Source organism: Castor canadensis, chromosome 7 (assembly GCF_047511655.1).
Source record: "Castor canadensis chromosome 7, mCasCan1.hap1v2, whole genome shotgun sequence".
NCBI lineage: Eukaryota > Metazoa > Chordata > Mammalia > Rodentia > Castoridae > Castor > Castor canadensis.
The window spans coordinates 128316639-128331798 of NC_133392.1; the positions used below are offsets into that span (position 1 = coordinate 128316639).

At 39.1% G+C, this 15160-nt stretch overlaps 1 protein-coding gene across 3 annotated transcripts in view; it reads left to right on the plus strand.

Annotated features, from left to right (window-relative positions):
- Positions 1-6458: 6458 nt before the first annotated feature.
- Positions 6459-15160, plus strand: part of Zswim5 (zinc finger SWIM-type containing 5) — a 180701-nt gene continuing 171999 nt past the window's right edge. For 2 of the 3 annotated variants that reach the window (XM_074080288.1, XM_074080289.1), the window contains exon 1: positions 6459-7230. In XM_074080288.1, the coding sequence (XP_073936389.1) occupies positions 6630-7230 (601 nt within the window). In that variant the 5' untranslated portion in view covers positions 6459-6629. The remainder of the gene's footprint in view (positions 7231-15160) is intronic. The other variant, XM_074080290.1, reaches the window with a different exon arrangement.

Here is a 15160-nt window from a genome sequence, read left to right on the forward strand (position 1 = left end):
TCTGTAAGTTCAGGGAAGGGAAAATGAAGTGCAGGCTGGATTTTGGCCCTTGTTTGTCCTGTGTCCTTTACAGGCTTCTGTCACTTTCTTACACTGTTGTAGCCTGCAACTCATCCTCTGCTTCCAGACTCTATTCTCCTGATTTGTCCTATATACTTCTTAAAATAATCTTCTTAAAATACTGCCTCTTGTTATGTGCAGAGAACCTTTATCAGCTTTTCTCTGCCAACCTAAGAATATTCAGATTCTTAATTTAGCATTTTAAAGCTTTTCATAATATCTCTTAGCTCCTCTACAGTTTCATTCCTCCCTACAACTTTGTGTTCCATCCGATCTGGTGTACTTGTTGTTCTCAATCACATATTGCATATTCCCAAATGTCTTACATGCCATGTTATTACCATCTGTATTTATATATTTATGTGTTTGTTTAATGTCTGTTTCTGGAAATAGATTATATGCTCCATGTTATCTGTATGTTGACTTTTTTATTTAAAACATTAGAACAACAATGCTAACACCAACAAACTGGTATTATTTTAATCTGAGCCAATGTTTAGACTAATTTTGAAAAGAGCTGGCATGGGCTGGTGGAGTGGCTCAAGTGGTAGAGTACCTGCCTAGCTAAGTGTGAGGCCCTGAGTTCCATCCCCAGTACCACAAAAAAAAAAAAACAGGGCTGGGGATGTAGCTAAATGGTTAGGGCAGTTGCTTAGCATGTACTCCACCACCACACACACACACAAAAAGCTGCCAAATGTCAATGGCTACACAGTAACACTACTGACCTCCTCCATATTTACTCCACCCAAGTCACCTATCAATCGATAAGGTCTTACTTTGGGTTTCATTATTATCCTACCTGCTGCTGATATTTTCAATGTTTCTTGCTACAAATCACTGCTACTCCTTTTTTTTCCCTTCTGTTTCTTCTCCTTCCTCTTATTCTTTCTTGTTGTCTTTTTCTTTCCAATTTTACTATTTAACTATAAACAGTGGAATGGTTCTCATACTTTACTGGAAAATCTATAATTGCTCATAGCCATCTAAGTTAATAACCTGACTAGCCCTTTCTGGCCAAAGATGGATCCCTGTCCAGGAAAGATTACATATGGTCATTTTGATACTGCCCTTACAAAATTCTTTGGCTCCTAGGCAAGACAACTATGGCATAGAAAGGAAATTTCACTAGATTCAGAATCCAACAAACTGGATTTGAGTCCTGATTCTGTCACTTACTTGCTAGTGGCCTTGATTAAGACACAACACTTCTGAGCCATTCCTCATATATAAAATGGAAATAAAGGTGTTAATCAATTAGGGATAAATAATAGGATTACTAAATTTGGTGAATTTTCTTCAGTAATGCTTTATTTCCCAGCTGAAAACTGTAAACCACTATACCAATGTTAAGTATCATTATTATTAGATGTCCTTGGCCCCTTATCTTTCTGCAACATTTTCTGTATCAATTCCCAGACTCAAAATTTTTCTGTTCCTAATGTGGTAGAGCATCTGCCTAACAAGCATGAAGCTTGTTTTTCTATTTCTAATACCCAGATAGTCTTAAACAACTTAGTAAACTTCAACTTCAATATGTGTAACTTACAGTGCCTCACAAACAATAGTTTATTTGTATTTGTTTAAAACTTCCCAATGTGTTAGAAAACACAAAATGTAGCTTCATGGCCTATCCAAAAAAATAGTCAACAGTTACCCTGAGATACCACTGATGTTAATAAATACTCATAATATCCATTTTTAGAAACAACAGGATAGAAGCACTACATTTGAGGAAATTTTTTCTTTCCCTATTGTCATTATCCAAATTGAGGATATCATAACAAGATTACTGGAACAAGTTGGTTTGTATGTCTCCCATTTCTTCCCTTCAAATAGATTCTCTACATCACAGCCAGATTATTCATTTATTCACTATAGATTTTTTGAGGATCTATAATGTGCTAAGATGTGAAAAATAGTTCATATTCAGTGTTGCAATGCTATATAGATGTACATTAACCTCCACTGTCTGTCTTGGTTCTCCATTGCCCATACTGCATATTCAAATTCAAACTACTTAATTTGGCATTTAAGGTTATTCACAGGGCTGGAGGAGCGGGAGAAGTGTGTGGCTCAGAGTTCAGTGGAAGTGTTAATGAAAGTGCAAGGCCCTGGATTTGATCCCCAGTGCTTAAAAAAAAAAAATTATCCATCTTTAACAGAACTCTCTTTTCTTTTTTTATTAGCATACATTAATTGCACAAAGGGGTTTCATTGTGAATATAATGCATATGATGTACTTTGATCAAATTCACCGCCCCCATGACTCTTTCTCATCCCTTCTCCCCCTTTTAAACAATTTTAACAGGTTTCATTATTCTATTTTTGTACATGTGTATGAAGTACTTTGATCATACTAACACTCATCACCCTCTTTAAGAGAACTTTCTAATCTTTATTTTTCACTTCTATGGTCAAACAGATTTTTTTCTATTGTTTCACAAAAACGTTTTGTACTTCCAGCATTTGGGTTTTTGCCAAAGTTGTTCGATCTAACTGAAATTCCCTTTCCCAACCTATGGGCCTATCTGAATGCTACTCATTTCCTAAGATCCGGATGAAATAAAATGACAGAAGAGCTTCCTCTTGCAAGTTCTACTTGAAGTGATCTTTCTGCAGATTCCCCAAATAATTACTGCTTCTTCAAGTAATTAAACAATCCTCTGAAGCTTATTACACCTATCCACTTTTTGTATTATTCCAGTCTCTTACTGTTATTTAACTTTTCATCTTATCTCACTAACTAGATGGTAAGCTATCAAAGCTGAGATTGTTTCTTTTCTTTTTTTTTTTTTTTTTGGCAGTATGGGGGTTTGAGCTCAGGGCTTCATACTTGTTAGGCAGATGCTCTACCACTTTAGCTGCTTCGCCAGCCCTTTTTTTGTGCTGGGTATTTTCAAGATAGGGTCTCATGAAGTATTTGCCTGTGCTGGCTTTGAACTGTGATTCTCCTGATCTCTGCTTCCTGAATAGCTAGGATTACAGGCATGAGCCACTAGTGCCCATCTTGAGATTGTTTCTTGTTAAATAATATCTTGGGAAATATGCAGTACTTAAAGGGCCATACAATAAATATAAAAAAATATTTAGTTCTTTAAAAAAGGTTAGTAAAGAACCATATAAAGATATATACTATATATATGAACATTTAATTCTAAAGATATTAATTTTTCCCAAACTCATTTGTAAGTTCAATGTAATTAATTCCTGCAGGGCTTTTGGGAAATATAGTAAAGTTGATTCATATGGACAAACAAAAAGGTACATGGAGAACTAAGAAAATTTTGACAAATGACTAAGAAAGGAAATTTATCCTACTAGTTATCTAAACTTTTCTAAACTTAATCATATATTACCACATTTATTTATTAGTTAAAAAAGTGTATTATTGGAAGAGAAACAGATAAGGCAAAACAGAAAAAAAAAACCCTAAAAACAACAGAAAAATGAAAATCCTAGAAAAAAAAAAACCCCAGAAACAAAGGCATAGCAGACAAATTGGTTCTTCATAGGTCAGTGGAGGAAAGTCTATACTATTTGACAAATGGTTTTTTTGCAATTAATAGCTCTTCCTAAAGAAAAGATTAAAATTAGATCCATGGAAAGAAAAAAATTATATGGAAAAAAGACCTAAAACCAAAAAAAATCCTCCAAAACTACCAGAGGAAAACATAGACTATAGAAGGCTTCCCTAAATAAGATAATACGTACAAAACATAAAAGTTAGGTATTTGACCTAATCAAAAATTTGCCAGACGCTGGTGGCTCATGCCTGTAATCCTAGCTACTTGAGACCCTATCTTGGAAAATCCTTCACAAAAATAGGGCTGGTGGAGTAGTTTAAGGTGAACGGTCTGAGTTCAAGCCCCATTACCAAAAAAATAAACTGAAACTTTAGTGTAATAAAAGATGTAATAACAAAGTTAAAAGGCAAGAGATATACCAGAAGAAGATACCTGTAATGCCTATAACAAAGGAATACTATTTGGAGTAAAGGACTACAAATCAAGAAAATGTTAAAGAATCCAGTAAGGGAAAAAGGATGTAACTAGGCAATTAACAGAAGAGGATATATAATGAGCAAAAACAATAAGATGATACTCAACCTTAGGAAAAATAAAGATAAAACATTTCTTGTTTACTAAGGCTGTCAAAAATTAAGTCTGAAAATATGTTTTGGTGAGGATATGGGGAAGATGGAACCAGCATTCAGTGCTGGTGAGAGTTGATTGTGGCAGACAATATCCAACATGCTTTCAGTAATCCTTGCCTCTTTTGGTAAAGTTTTCTCCATCACTGATTCAGGTGTGGCCTCATAGGATAAAATATAGAAGTGACAGTATATGACTTCTGAGGCTAGATCATAAAAGGTTTGCAGCTTGTACATTGCTGTCTTGAAACAGCAATGGGAAAAGCAGCCATACTGTGAGGATATTCAAGCAGCGCAATGGAGAGGCTTACCTGGAGAAAAACTGTCAAGAGCCAGTAGTAATTTACCAGCCATGTGAGTAAGCCACTTTGGAAAAGGCTCCTCTGGTCCCAGTCAAGCCTCAGACAGCATCTAATGCTAACTTCATGAGAGATCCTGAGCCAGAACCATATAGCTGAGCTGCTCCCAAATACCCTTACTCATAAAAACTGCGAGATATAATTATTATTATTATTATTTGAAACCTCTACGTTTTGAAGTAATTTGTTACTCAGCACTAGATAACTGAAACATTGGTCCAGCTACATTGGAACACAAATTGATAGCATTTGGTAAAACTGAAAGTATTTATATATTCTATAGTCAGTAATTCTATTCCAGCTAAATGTCCAGGAGAGGTTCTAGAATATATGCATATGAGGAAATCCAGACAAAAAAGATTTTCATTTTGTAATAAGAAAAAAAGAAACCCAAATGTCCATCATTAGTGAAGTTAAATACATAAAAAATGACTAACATTTATTGAGTAGTTACCTTGTACTAGGCACTATTCCATGCAATTCACATATACTACTACAAAACAACCTTATTAGGTTCTTATTATCCCTATTTTACAAATTAAAAAGCTGAGGCATATATAATTTAAGTCACTGCTCTAAACCATATATAACTAACAAGTACTGGTGTTAGGTTTTGAAATAAAATGTTATAATATTTTTTCTTCTCTCTTTTTTCTTTCCCTCCCTCCCTCTCTTCTTCCCTCCCTCCTTCCTTCCTCTTTCTTTTTTGAGAGAAGCTCCTGCTATGTAGCCCATGCTGGCCTGTAATTCCCTAAGTAGCCCAGGCTGGTCTGGAACTCAAGATCCTTCTACCTCAGCCTCCCAAGTACTGTGATTACAGTTGTACACCACCATGCCCGGCCTCACTTTCACCTCTCACTTTATACTACACTCTACAACTCATTCATTTTGAAGGTTAAACTCAGCTATAGAAACTCTTTTAATATAGTTCTTGGAACATTTTAAATTTATAGTGATTCGTTAGCAAATTTTAAAATTTGAACGAGGGTCAAAACTCTGCATCTATGTAGAATTAAAGGATGAAGCTGTCATTCTTGAGTACTCACTGATGTGCCTGGTGGAGGATAAGCCAAAGTGAATAAAAGAGACATGATCCTCCCCGTCTCAGACATTAAACAAATAAAATCTGTATGCAAGTTGTAGTAAGTAATACAAAGGCAAAGAAGACAGCCAAGTAAGCAATACATAAAAACCTAATTTAGACTGGAAGCAGGGAGGGGATCAGAGAATTCTAGCAGAAACCACTCAGAAGTGTTTCTTTTCCTAGGATGCAAGGTGCTAAACTATCCAAAGAGCCCCGCGAGGGTGCTGCAGCGCGGCGGGATCTTGGCGCCCCATTGTCCGGAACGAGCTGCAGTGATTTAGAAGTATCCCGTTTCCGAGGGGGGGGACAGGGACGCCGACGTTACCGACATGGTGGTGGCGTGAGAAGAGTTTGCAACACTGGAACTTTCTGGTTTTTTTCCTACCGTCTTCCTTTCTAGCATCTTTCTGCCGGATCCTCTTCTCGGCTGTGACAGTGTCCTGTCGCGTCCATCTACTGCAGGAACCTGATTTGTGGTTTTTCTTTCCTTGTGCCCGCGAGCCTGTTACTTCACGAGGATGGCTCGCGGCCGAGTCGTTTCACTTGGCCACACAGTGCCTTCCCCTCAGACCCGGCGGAAGGTAAACTAGACAGCGCTGGGGTGCCTGGAGCTCTGGAACCCTCTGACTGCCGGCGGCCGGGCAGGAGCGTTCGGCGCGCGTTTTGGACGTTCGTGCCTGGAGCGCGCTCGCTCCCGCGTCTCCTCGCGCCCGCGGCGGCCCAGGCAACGCGCGCCGCCTCTCGAGAGCTCGTCCTCGGGCCAAACCCTCCGGCTCTGGTGGCGCGCGTGCACGGGACCGGCTCAGGCTCCCCACTCGGGCCGGCGGGTTCGTGGGCTCGTTTGCCCCGCCTCCCCGCCTCTCCCCCTCCCCCGGCGCCGCCGCTGGGCGCTTGCGCGGGGCGCGTGGCCGTGGCCGGGGTCTCCGCGGTAGCCGGAGCAGCCGCCTCCGCCTCAGTCAGTCAGTCCCCAGCAATGGCGGAAGGAGGTGAGCGAGAGGAGCTGTTCTCGCCGCCGCCGGTCTCTCCGGCAAAGAGGCTGTGCCCATGGCCCAGCCCACAGGCTCACCACCCTCGCGGTTCTCCGGGGGCGGCCGGCGGAGGGGTGGGGGGCGTCGGCAGCAGCTGCCTGGCCCCCGGGGCCCGCCTCCACCTGCAGCCGGAGTCCTTGCTGGACTGCGCCGCTAAGACGGTGGCGGAAAAGTGGGCATACGAGCGGGTGGAGGAGCGCTTCGAGCGGATCCCGGAGCCGGTGCAGCGCCGCATCGTCTACTGGTCCTTCCCGCGGAATGAGCGGGAGATCTGCATGTACTCCAGCTTCCAGTACCGTGGCGGCCCCGGCGCGGGCTCTTCTGGAGGCGCCGTGGGGGTTTCGCCGGCCGAGGAGGGGCCGCCGCCAGCCCCCGGCTCCGCTCCTCCTGCCGGCTCTGTCCCCGGGGTTGTCGCGGCCGGGGCGTCCCCCGGCCTGGGTACCGGGGCTGGCCCGGTCGGCAGCGGCAGCGGCGGTGAGGGGCTGCCGTTCCGCCGGGGCATTCGTCTGCTGGACAGCGGCTCCGTGGAGAACGTGCTGCAAGTCGGTAGGTGCCCACCCGGCCCCTCTACTGTCCCCGGTCTCCTCTTCTGCAGGTGCCTGGTCTCTGCCCCAACCCCGGGTGAGACCGCGGCTTTCTGCCCAACTCCCGCACCCCTGCCGAAGGACAACAAGTCACATAAAAAACTTTTCTCAACATTTCCTTCAGGTCCACTACTGCTCTTTCCCCTTACGGGCCCTCTGCCCCCATTTCTTTATTGTTTGAAGAACGAGTAGGTTTCTCTCTTTTCTACTCTTCATCCCGTCCCCACATCAAAGGCAAAAAGAAAGGGGAGGTGTGCCATTTTTGTATGTAAAAATAATTTCGAGATGGTTTTCTTTCTTTTTTTGTGTTTTCTAATTTAAGTTTAGAGGGAGAGGATTGTTAGCGCATTTGGAGCCAGCGGTCTTGGAGTGTTTGAGGGACAGGTTGTCACAGCCAATCTGTGTCCTACGATTGGATCTCGGTGTAATTAACTTTCACATTGGAAAAAAATAAACAAGATTCTGTACACTTCAGACAATTTTGATTGTCTCCTTTAATGTTTTTTTCCCTGGACCAGTGATGCTTGGGAACCTAGGCTGCAGACTAACAATAACGGAAGATGGAACTGTGACAGCTTCTCCTCTCCACACCCCCACTGAAAGAAAAAATCACACACAATCTGGACTGGGGGTGGGGTCTCTCCTGGTCAGACTTGGGTAAATCCGAAGCTGGTCATGTTGAAATTTTCAAATGCTTCTCATTTAGCAAGTCTTCATATTTGTTTTTGTTTTGTCTTTTTGTTTGTACGAAAATGGAAAATGATTTCTTTCTTTTACTCCTCTTGAGCTTCTAGCCAGTTTGTTAATATTATTAAATATTTAAATACAGAGTACCTGATTTGTGGAATGGTTAGGGGGAAAGAAAAAAATGACATTAACATTGACTTGCTGGGTTTTCTTTTTCCTATTTAGATTATGATCTCATTCTGTAAGTTACGCATTTTATTGTACTTATATTGTACTATATTTGTTAAAGAAAATGCTGATTTTTGAAAGAAGTTGGAAGGAGATTGTTTCACAAGCTCAGGCACACACACAAACTCCAAACATCTAGCTGTCTTTTTTTAAAAATAAAAAAAACTTTTAGCTAAACCAACATTTTAAAAATTCTTTTCCTTTGAAGAGTAGTACATCACAGTGTTTCATACAGAACATTCTCAATAGACTATTAGAATCTCTAAATCCTGTGTTTCTTACTAAAACAACAGCATCCCATAATTTGTTTTGCAAATATGAAATGCAAATTTATACTGCGCCAGAATACAGTGACAGTGGATTGAGAAAGTTTTGCTTATTTGAAAGATATTAGTCCATTGTGTACATATATATTTTTTTGGGGGGGTGGTACTGGGGATTGAACTCAGGGCCTTACGCTTGCTAGGCAGGAACTCTACCACTTGAGCCACTCTGCCAGTTCCCAGTGTGTATTTTAGAAAGAATGAATTGAATGAACAGATAATTAGGGTATATTACTTTATTATTGAAATGTTGAAAACATGAAAATTAGTGTAGGAACTTCTTTGTTAATCTGTAAACTTTAATCTTTTTTATGAATTTAGATCAGTTGACTTTTAAGATTCTTGTTTATAATATTTTAAACTGAAGAGTCAATTTAAATGGTCATTTTATAGTATGCAGTGGATTTAAAGGAATTTTCAAGTATGAAGTGGAAAATGGGAAAGAAGAGTTTTTAAAAGATATCTGTTTTTAAAGTGATTAAAGTCAGGTTCCAAGTGAAATCAGATTTTTAGGTGAGTTAGATCAGGTTTAAATCAGTTATTTCTTTTTTATAATATAAATAATGTGATGGTTGGTGTGCTTATGGAATGATATATGGGCTCTTATTTGATAATTTCAGGGACCAGAGAAAGACATGTAAAAACATTTTCTGGGGCTGACGGAGTGGCTCAGGTGGTAGAGCACCTGCTTAGCAAGTGTGAGACCTTGAGTTCAAGCCCCAGTCCTGCAAAAACAAAAAGCAAAAAAATTTTCTGATTCACCTTGGATTTCATGGATGAAGATAGAGAATGAATTAATTTTTTTAGGTAATGCTACTTGGGAACCAAGAACTATGTAATCTTTATTTTTCTGCCATAATTTATGCTAGTAAGTATGGAAGAGAAGGATACCCTATTCTGTATCATTTTAAGCTCTGTATTTTAGCATGAATCACCGTGTAATGCGTAAAACTAAAGACTCATCCCTTATCTCCTAAACATAAGGTTTTGTGGTAAGTTTTTATAAAAGTATTTCCAGGAGGTAAGTGATTTGCATATAGTAAGATAATAATAGTGATCTTCAGTTTATAACCTCACTTCAAGCTCAGTTTAATTACTACATGGGGCTAATTAAGAATTCCACATTATTTTCTTTCTGCTTCCCAGACATATTGTAACCTCAGAATTGGGAGGTTGTTGAAGGTAGAAAGGAAGGAAATTCAGGGTATTTCTATGATAAAAATCTTTTAAAGAAAAAAGAACCATAAAGTTTTTTTTAAAAAAGTGTAACAAATGTTTTGTAGGAAAATGAAAGCAAACAAAACTTCTACAAAGAGTATGTAGGTTAAATTCTATAACTTCTGATTGCTTTCCATATTGAATTAGTAATGGAAGCCAGTGGACTCAGGTACTCTGTAGAAAACAACACATTTTGAATCAGAACTAAAACTTTTTACCTTGACGCCAACAAATGGGAGAATAGGTTTGTTATGTTCAAAGGATGCATTTCTTTTACATAACAATACTGAATCAGAAATATTGTTCCTTTTAAAAGGGGAATATTGCAAGTTAGTCTTTGAAGCTGTGTCAGTAGACTTACAGTCTGATCTCTTACTCTCATGGAGTTCAGATGTTTTAAGCAGCCACATATTTAATCTGTTTTAGAACCCATGGAAATAACAGTAGTATATACCTTGGAAAAACACTTATTTGAGAGTCTGCAGAATCGTGTAAGAATGGGACAGCTATAATTTACTATTAGTTTTAAGATTTGACCCTTTTTTGCTACCTAGTATATTTTAAATTAATTTTCTGTGTTTGGTAAAACTTAGAGGAGGTTTGTACTTTCTCAGGGAAATTAGATTGTTTTCTCTCTTAAACATATAAATAATATATTTATATGGATATTTAAAAATTGAGTGAAGTCATGGAGGGGCCTTTTTTATCTGGTATAATTTAATTATATAACAATTTATCCAGAAAATTTTAGTATATTCTGATAGATGATTTCAACTGATCACCATATTTTTAGTCTACACTAAAAATAAGCACATAATTTGTTCTCTGATAATCTTTAAACTAGAGGTGAAGTACTAAGTATTACCTTATGTGTGAAGAGATACGATTATAAAGTTAACAATTATAGTAAAAAAGTCCATTTTAGGAAGTCATCCATAATTTAAACAAATATTAAGCCCATAATTATGTGCATTTGTATACTATCAAAAAGAGTTTGTGAAATTTTTTGGTAGTATCAGTCTTTGTGAAATGCAGAGGTAACAAATACAACTGTTGTGATTTTTTTTTTTCTTTCACCGTAAGTGAACCCAGGGCCGTGTATGCTAGGCAAGTGCTCTGCCACTGAGCTATACCTATAGCCCCTAGTTGTTGATTTTTATATTTAATTTGTTTTCATGTATATTGTTTAGGGAGGAGGAACAAAAAATAGTTTCACCTTTTTTATATTTATGCAGTGTGAACATATCTCTTACTTGATTTATATGTTACTGGAGCCTGGAAGATTTAGTAGCATTTTATGTTTTAATCTTTATATATGTTTCTGATTTATAAAACATTACATAGATCAAAGAAAAAATACCTTTGAAGCTTATTATTAACTTGTTCTTATTGAGTTAACATGTAGTCACTTTTTTTTTCTTTTTTTTTTGTGATACTGAGGCTTGAACTCAGGGCGTTCATTCACCTTGAGCCACTCCACCAGCCCTATTTTGTGAGGGGTTTTTTGCGAGAGGGTCTGGCTTTGAACCATGATCCTCCTGATCTCTGCCTCCCGAGTAGCTAGAATTACATCTGTGAGCCACCACCACCCAGCTAGTCAGTTATTTTGGTAAGGAAATAATTATTCCACCAAATCTGTTTTTGGTGGAAGTGTTTCGAAAATACTTTGTGTTTTCTTCCTTTAAGGAGTAGTCTAAAGACTATAATGTTGCCATCTTAATGTAAGCAGGAGGTTATAACTGAGACTCTAAGTCTCTGAAACTGATTTTTGAAAAATTCTTTGTTTTTTGTTCATTCGCTTTTTCCTCTTTATAATGATGTGACAAATATGGTACTCATGGCAGTATAATGGTGATTACCTTCTAAAAAAAGGACTTGAAGGAAAAAATATGCTCTTTTCCCTAGTGTCTTTCTTGCCTTAAAAACAGTTGTCTATATACTTATCATTTAGTGCTTAGAGAAATGCAAAGTAAAACCACAGAAATGCCTACTCTACACACACTAAATTGGTTAAAAATAAAAAGACTGACAGTGTCAAGTGCTGACAAGGATGTGAAGCAACTGGAACTCTCATACATTGCTGATGGGAATGAAAAACAGTATAGCCACTTTGAAAAACAATTCTTGAGATTCCAAGATGGTGACTAGAAGGAGGAAGCAGAAAGCATGCTTCCTAAAGTAGAATCTTGGAGAGACACTGGAGAAACACTTTGCAGGAAAAACCACCAAGAAGAGGTGAAACTCCAACACTGCCACACCCTCAGCCTGCACATAGGATCTCCACTCCACGGTAAATGGAGAAACCAGGAGGGCTCCTGCGTTGCCAGATGCCAGCTCCTACCAGCTCGAGAGAAGCAGACCACCAGGTGAGCTAAGCGGCATGTGGTACTCCCACAAACAACCCTGGGCCAGATCAGCATAGCCCCCTGGACAGACTGACCCCCCCCCCCACCCAGGGAAAAAAGAGAAAAAAACCAAAACAATAATAAACAACAACAAAAAGACACATAGCAAAGAAGGCGGGGTGCCCTGAGCTCTGATGAGTGGGGGAGGGGCAATCCCTCACAGAACTGTAAATAAATAAGCCGGCCTGAGAAGGCAAGAATGGTGGCCCCTGCCCAGCATCCTTGGAGTGGGAAAGCTTGCAACAGTGACTGTCATGAGGAGGGTTCCACTGGAGAGTGGGGAAGGGGCACTTCCCACACGATCTGTAAATAACAAGCTGTCCAGAGAAGGCAGGTGTAGCGCCACCTCCCCCAGTGTGCTTGCAGAAGGGAAGGCTTGTAACAGTGGCCGTTGTGCCCAGGAGAACCCTAAATAAACAAAGCCTGCAGGGCTCGGTGTTAAGCTCATTCCTGAGATCTGCAATCAATAAAGCCTCCAGCAACAGCTGGCTGACAGCAGTGGGCAGGTGAGCTGCAGCCTCAGATAGACATTCACAAAGCTGTCTCCAGATTCTTTTTTTTTTTTTTCTTTTTTTCTCTTCCTTTGATGAGACAACGACAGAACTAAAATTGGAAGCTGAAGGATTCAAATTCCATTTGAACTTGGGATTTTTGTTTTGTTTTGGTTTTGGTTTTTGGTTTTTTGTTTGTTTTTTCTGTTTGTTTTGTTTTTTGGTTTTTTTCCCTGTTGATGAGACAACGACCGAACTACTTCTGAGACACTATCTCCAGGATTGAGGGACTGACACCAAAATTATTAAGACTAAAACTTTATTGCATTTGAACTGCAGGATTTTTTTTCTTAATCCTCTCTCTGTCTCTCTAATGCCTGTTTAGCTTACCGTTGATTAGTACACTATCTCTCCCTGTTTATTTCTTTGGCACTGTTTTTTTGTTATTGTTTGTTTTTTCAATTGTTTGTTTTTCTCTTTTTCTTTACCTTCTTTACTTTCCCTCTCCTCTCACCCTTCCATTCTAGATATCACCATTGTTATTATTACAAACTAGATAATACTGAATTACACACAGTACAGGGACAGTAACAATAGCAAGGCCAATGATGGGAAGATGGAAAAAAGAGGGAAACCAGTTTCCTGCCAGTAATAAATTAGTACAGGAACCAGAGGGAAATGAAAAAAACAGATACTCAGATCCAGACTCCAACAAAACGAAGATAAACTATGCCAAAGAACCCAATGAAGTCCACAAGAACACTCTGAAAGAAGAAATCTTGCAAGTAATGAATGAGAATTTTATAGAGATGATACTGGATATGGTCAACCAAAATGTACAGGAGACACTCAAGAAATTCCAAGACAACAAAAATAGAGAATTTGAGAAAGCACAAGAACAAATAAAAGAAATTATAGAAGCACTGTATAAACACCAAAGTGAAACAAAGAACAAGATAAATAAAGAGATAAATGAACTCAGGACGAAAATAGACAATATTAAAGAGGAAATGACCCAGGATACGGAAAACCTCAGAAAAAAGAATGAAACAGAAATGCAAAACAAAATGAAAGGCCAATCTAGCAGAATAGAACAAGCAAAAGACAGAATCTCAGAACTCGAAGATGAAATGGTAATTAAAGGAAAAACCAAAGAACTATTAGTTAAACAACTCAAGAGCTGTGAAAAGAAAATGCAAGAACTCACTGACTCCATCAAAAGACCAAACCTGAGAATCATGGGCATTGAAGAAGAAGAAGAGGTGCAAGCAAAGGGAATGTGTAATATATTCAACAAAATAATTACAGAAAATTTCCCAAATCTAGAGAATCTATGCCCATACAGGTGCAAGAGGCCTCCAGAACACCAAACAGATCTGACGAAAATAGAACTACCCCACGGCATATTATCATTAAAACAAGTACAGAGACTTGAGAAAGAATATTGAAGGCTGTAAGAGAAAAAAGAACAAATAACATACAAAGGTAAACCCATCAAAATCACAGCAGACTTCTCAACAGAAACATTAAAAGCAAGAAGAGCTTGGAGTGAGGTCTTCTGGGCACTGAATGAAAATAACTTCAACCCCAGGATACTCTACCCAGCAAAACTATCATTCAAAATAGATGGAGCAATAAAACTCTTCCATGATAAGCAGAAACTAAAACAATATATGACCACAAAGCCACCACTACAGAAGATTCTTCAAGGGATTCTGCACACAGAAAGTGAAACCCAACATAACCATGAAAGGGCAGGCAGTACCAAACTACAGGAAAAGTAAAAGCAAGAAAGTAGAGAGTAACATTGACTTAGGTACACACAACCAAACCTTCAAACAACTAAGACAACTAAATGACAGGAATCACCACATACCTATCAGTACTAACACTTAATGTTAATGGACTTAATTCCCCCATCAAAAGGCATTGTTTGACGAACTAGATTAAAAAGGAAGACCCAACAATTTGTTGCCTACAGGAGACCCATCTCACCAGCAGAAATAAGCATAGGCTTAGGATGAAAGGCTGGAAGAAGATTTACCAAGCCAGTGGCCCCCGAAAATAGGCAGGAGTAGCAATACTTATCTCTGACAAAGTAGACTTCAAACCTACATTGATCAAATGAGATAAAGAAGGACATTCCATACTAATAAAAGGGGAAATAGACCAAAAGGAAATAATTATCAACCTATGTGCACCCAATGTCAGTGCACCTAGTTTCATCAAACATACCCTGAAAGACCTAAAAGCATATATTAACTCCAACACAGTAGTCCTGGGGGACTTTAACACCCCACTATCATTAATGGATAGGTCATCCAAACAAAAAATCAATAAAGAAATCCTAGACCTAAAATATACCATAGATCAAATGGACCTACTTGATGTCTACAGAACATTTCATCCAACTTCTACACAATATATATTTTTCTCAGCAGCCCATGGAACCTTCACCAAAATAGATCATATCCTAGGGCACAAAGCAAGCCTCAGCAAATATAAGAAAATAGAAATTATACCATGCATTCTATCTGATC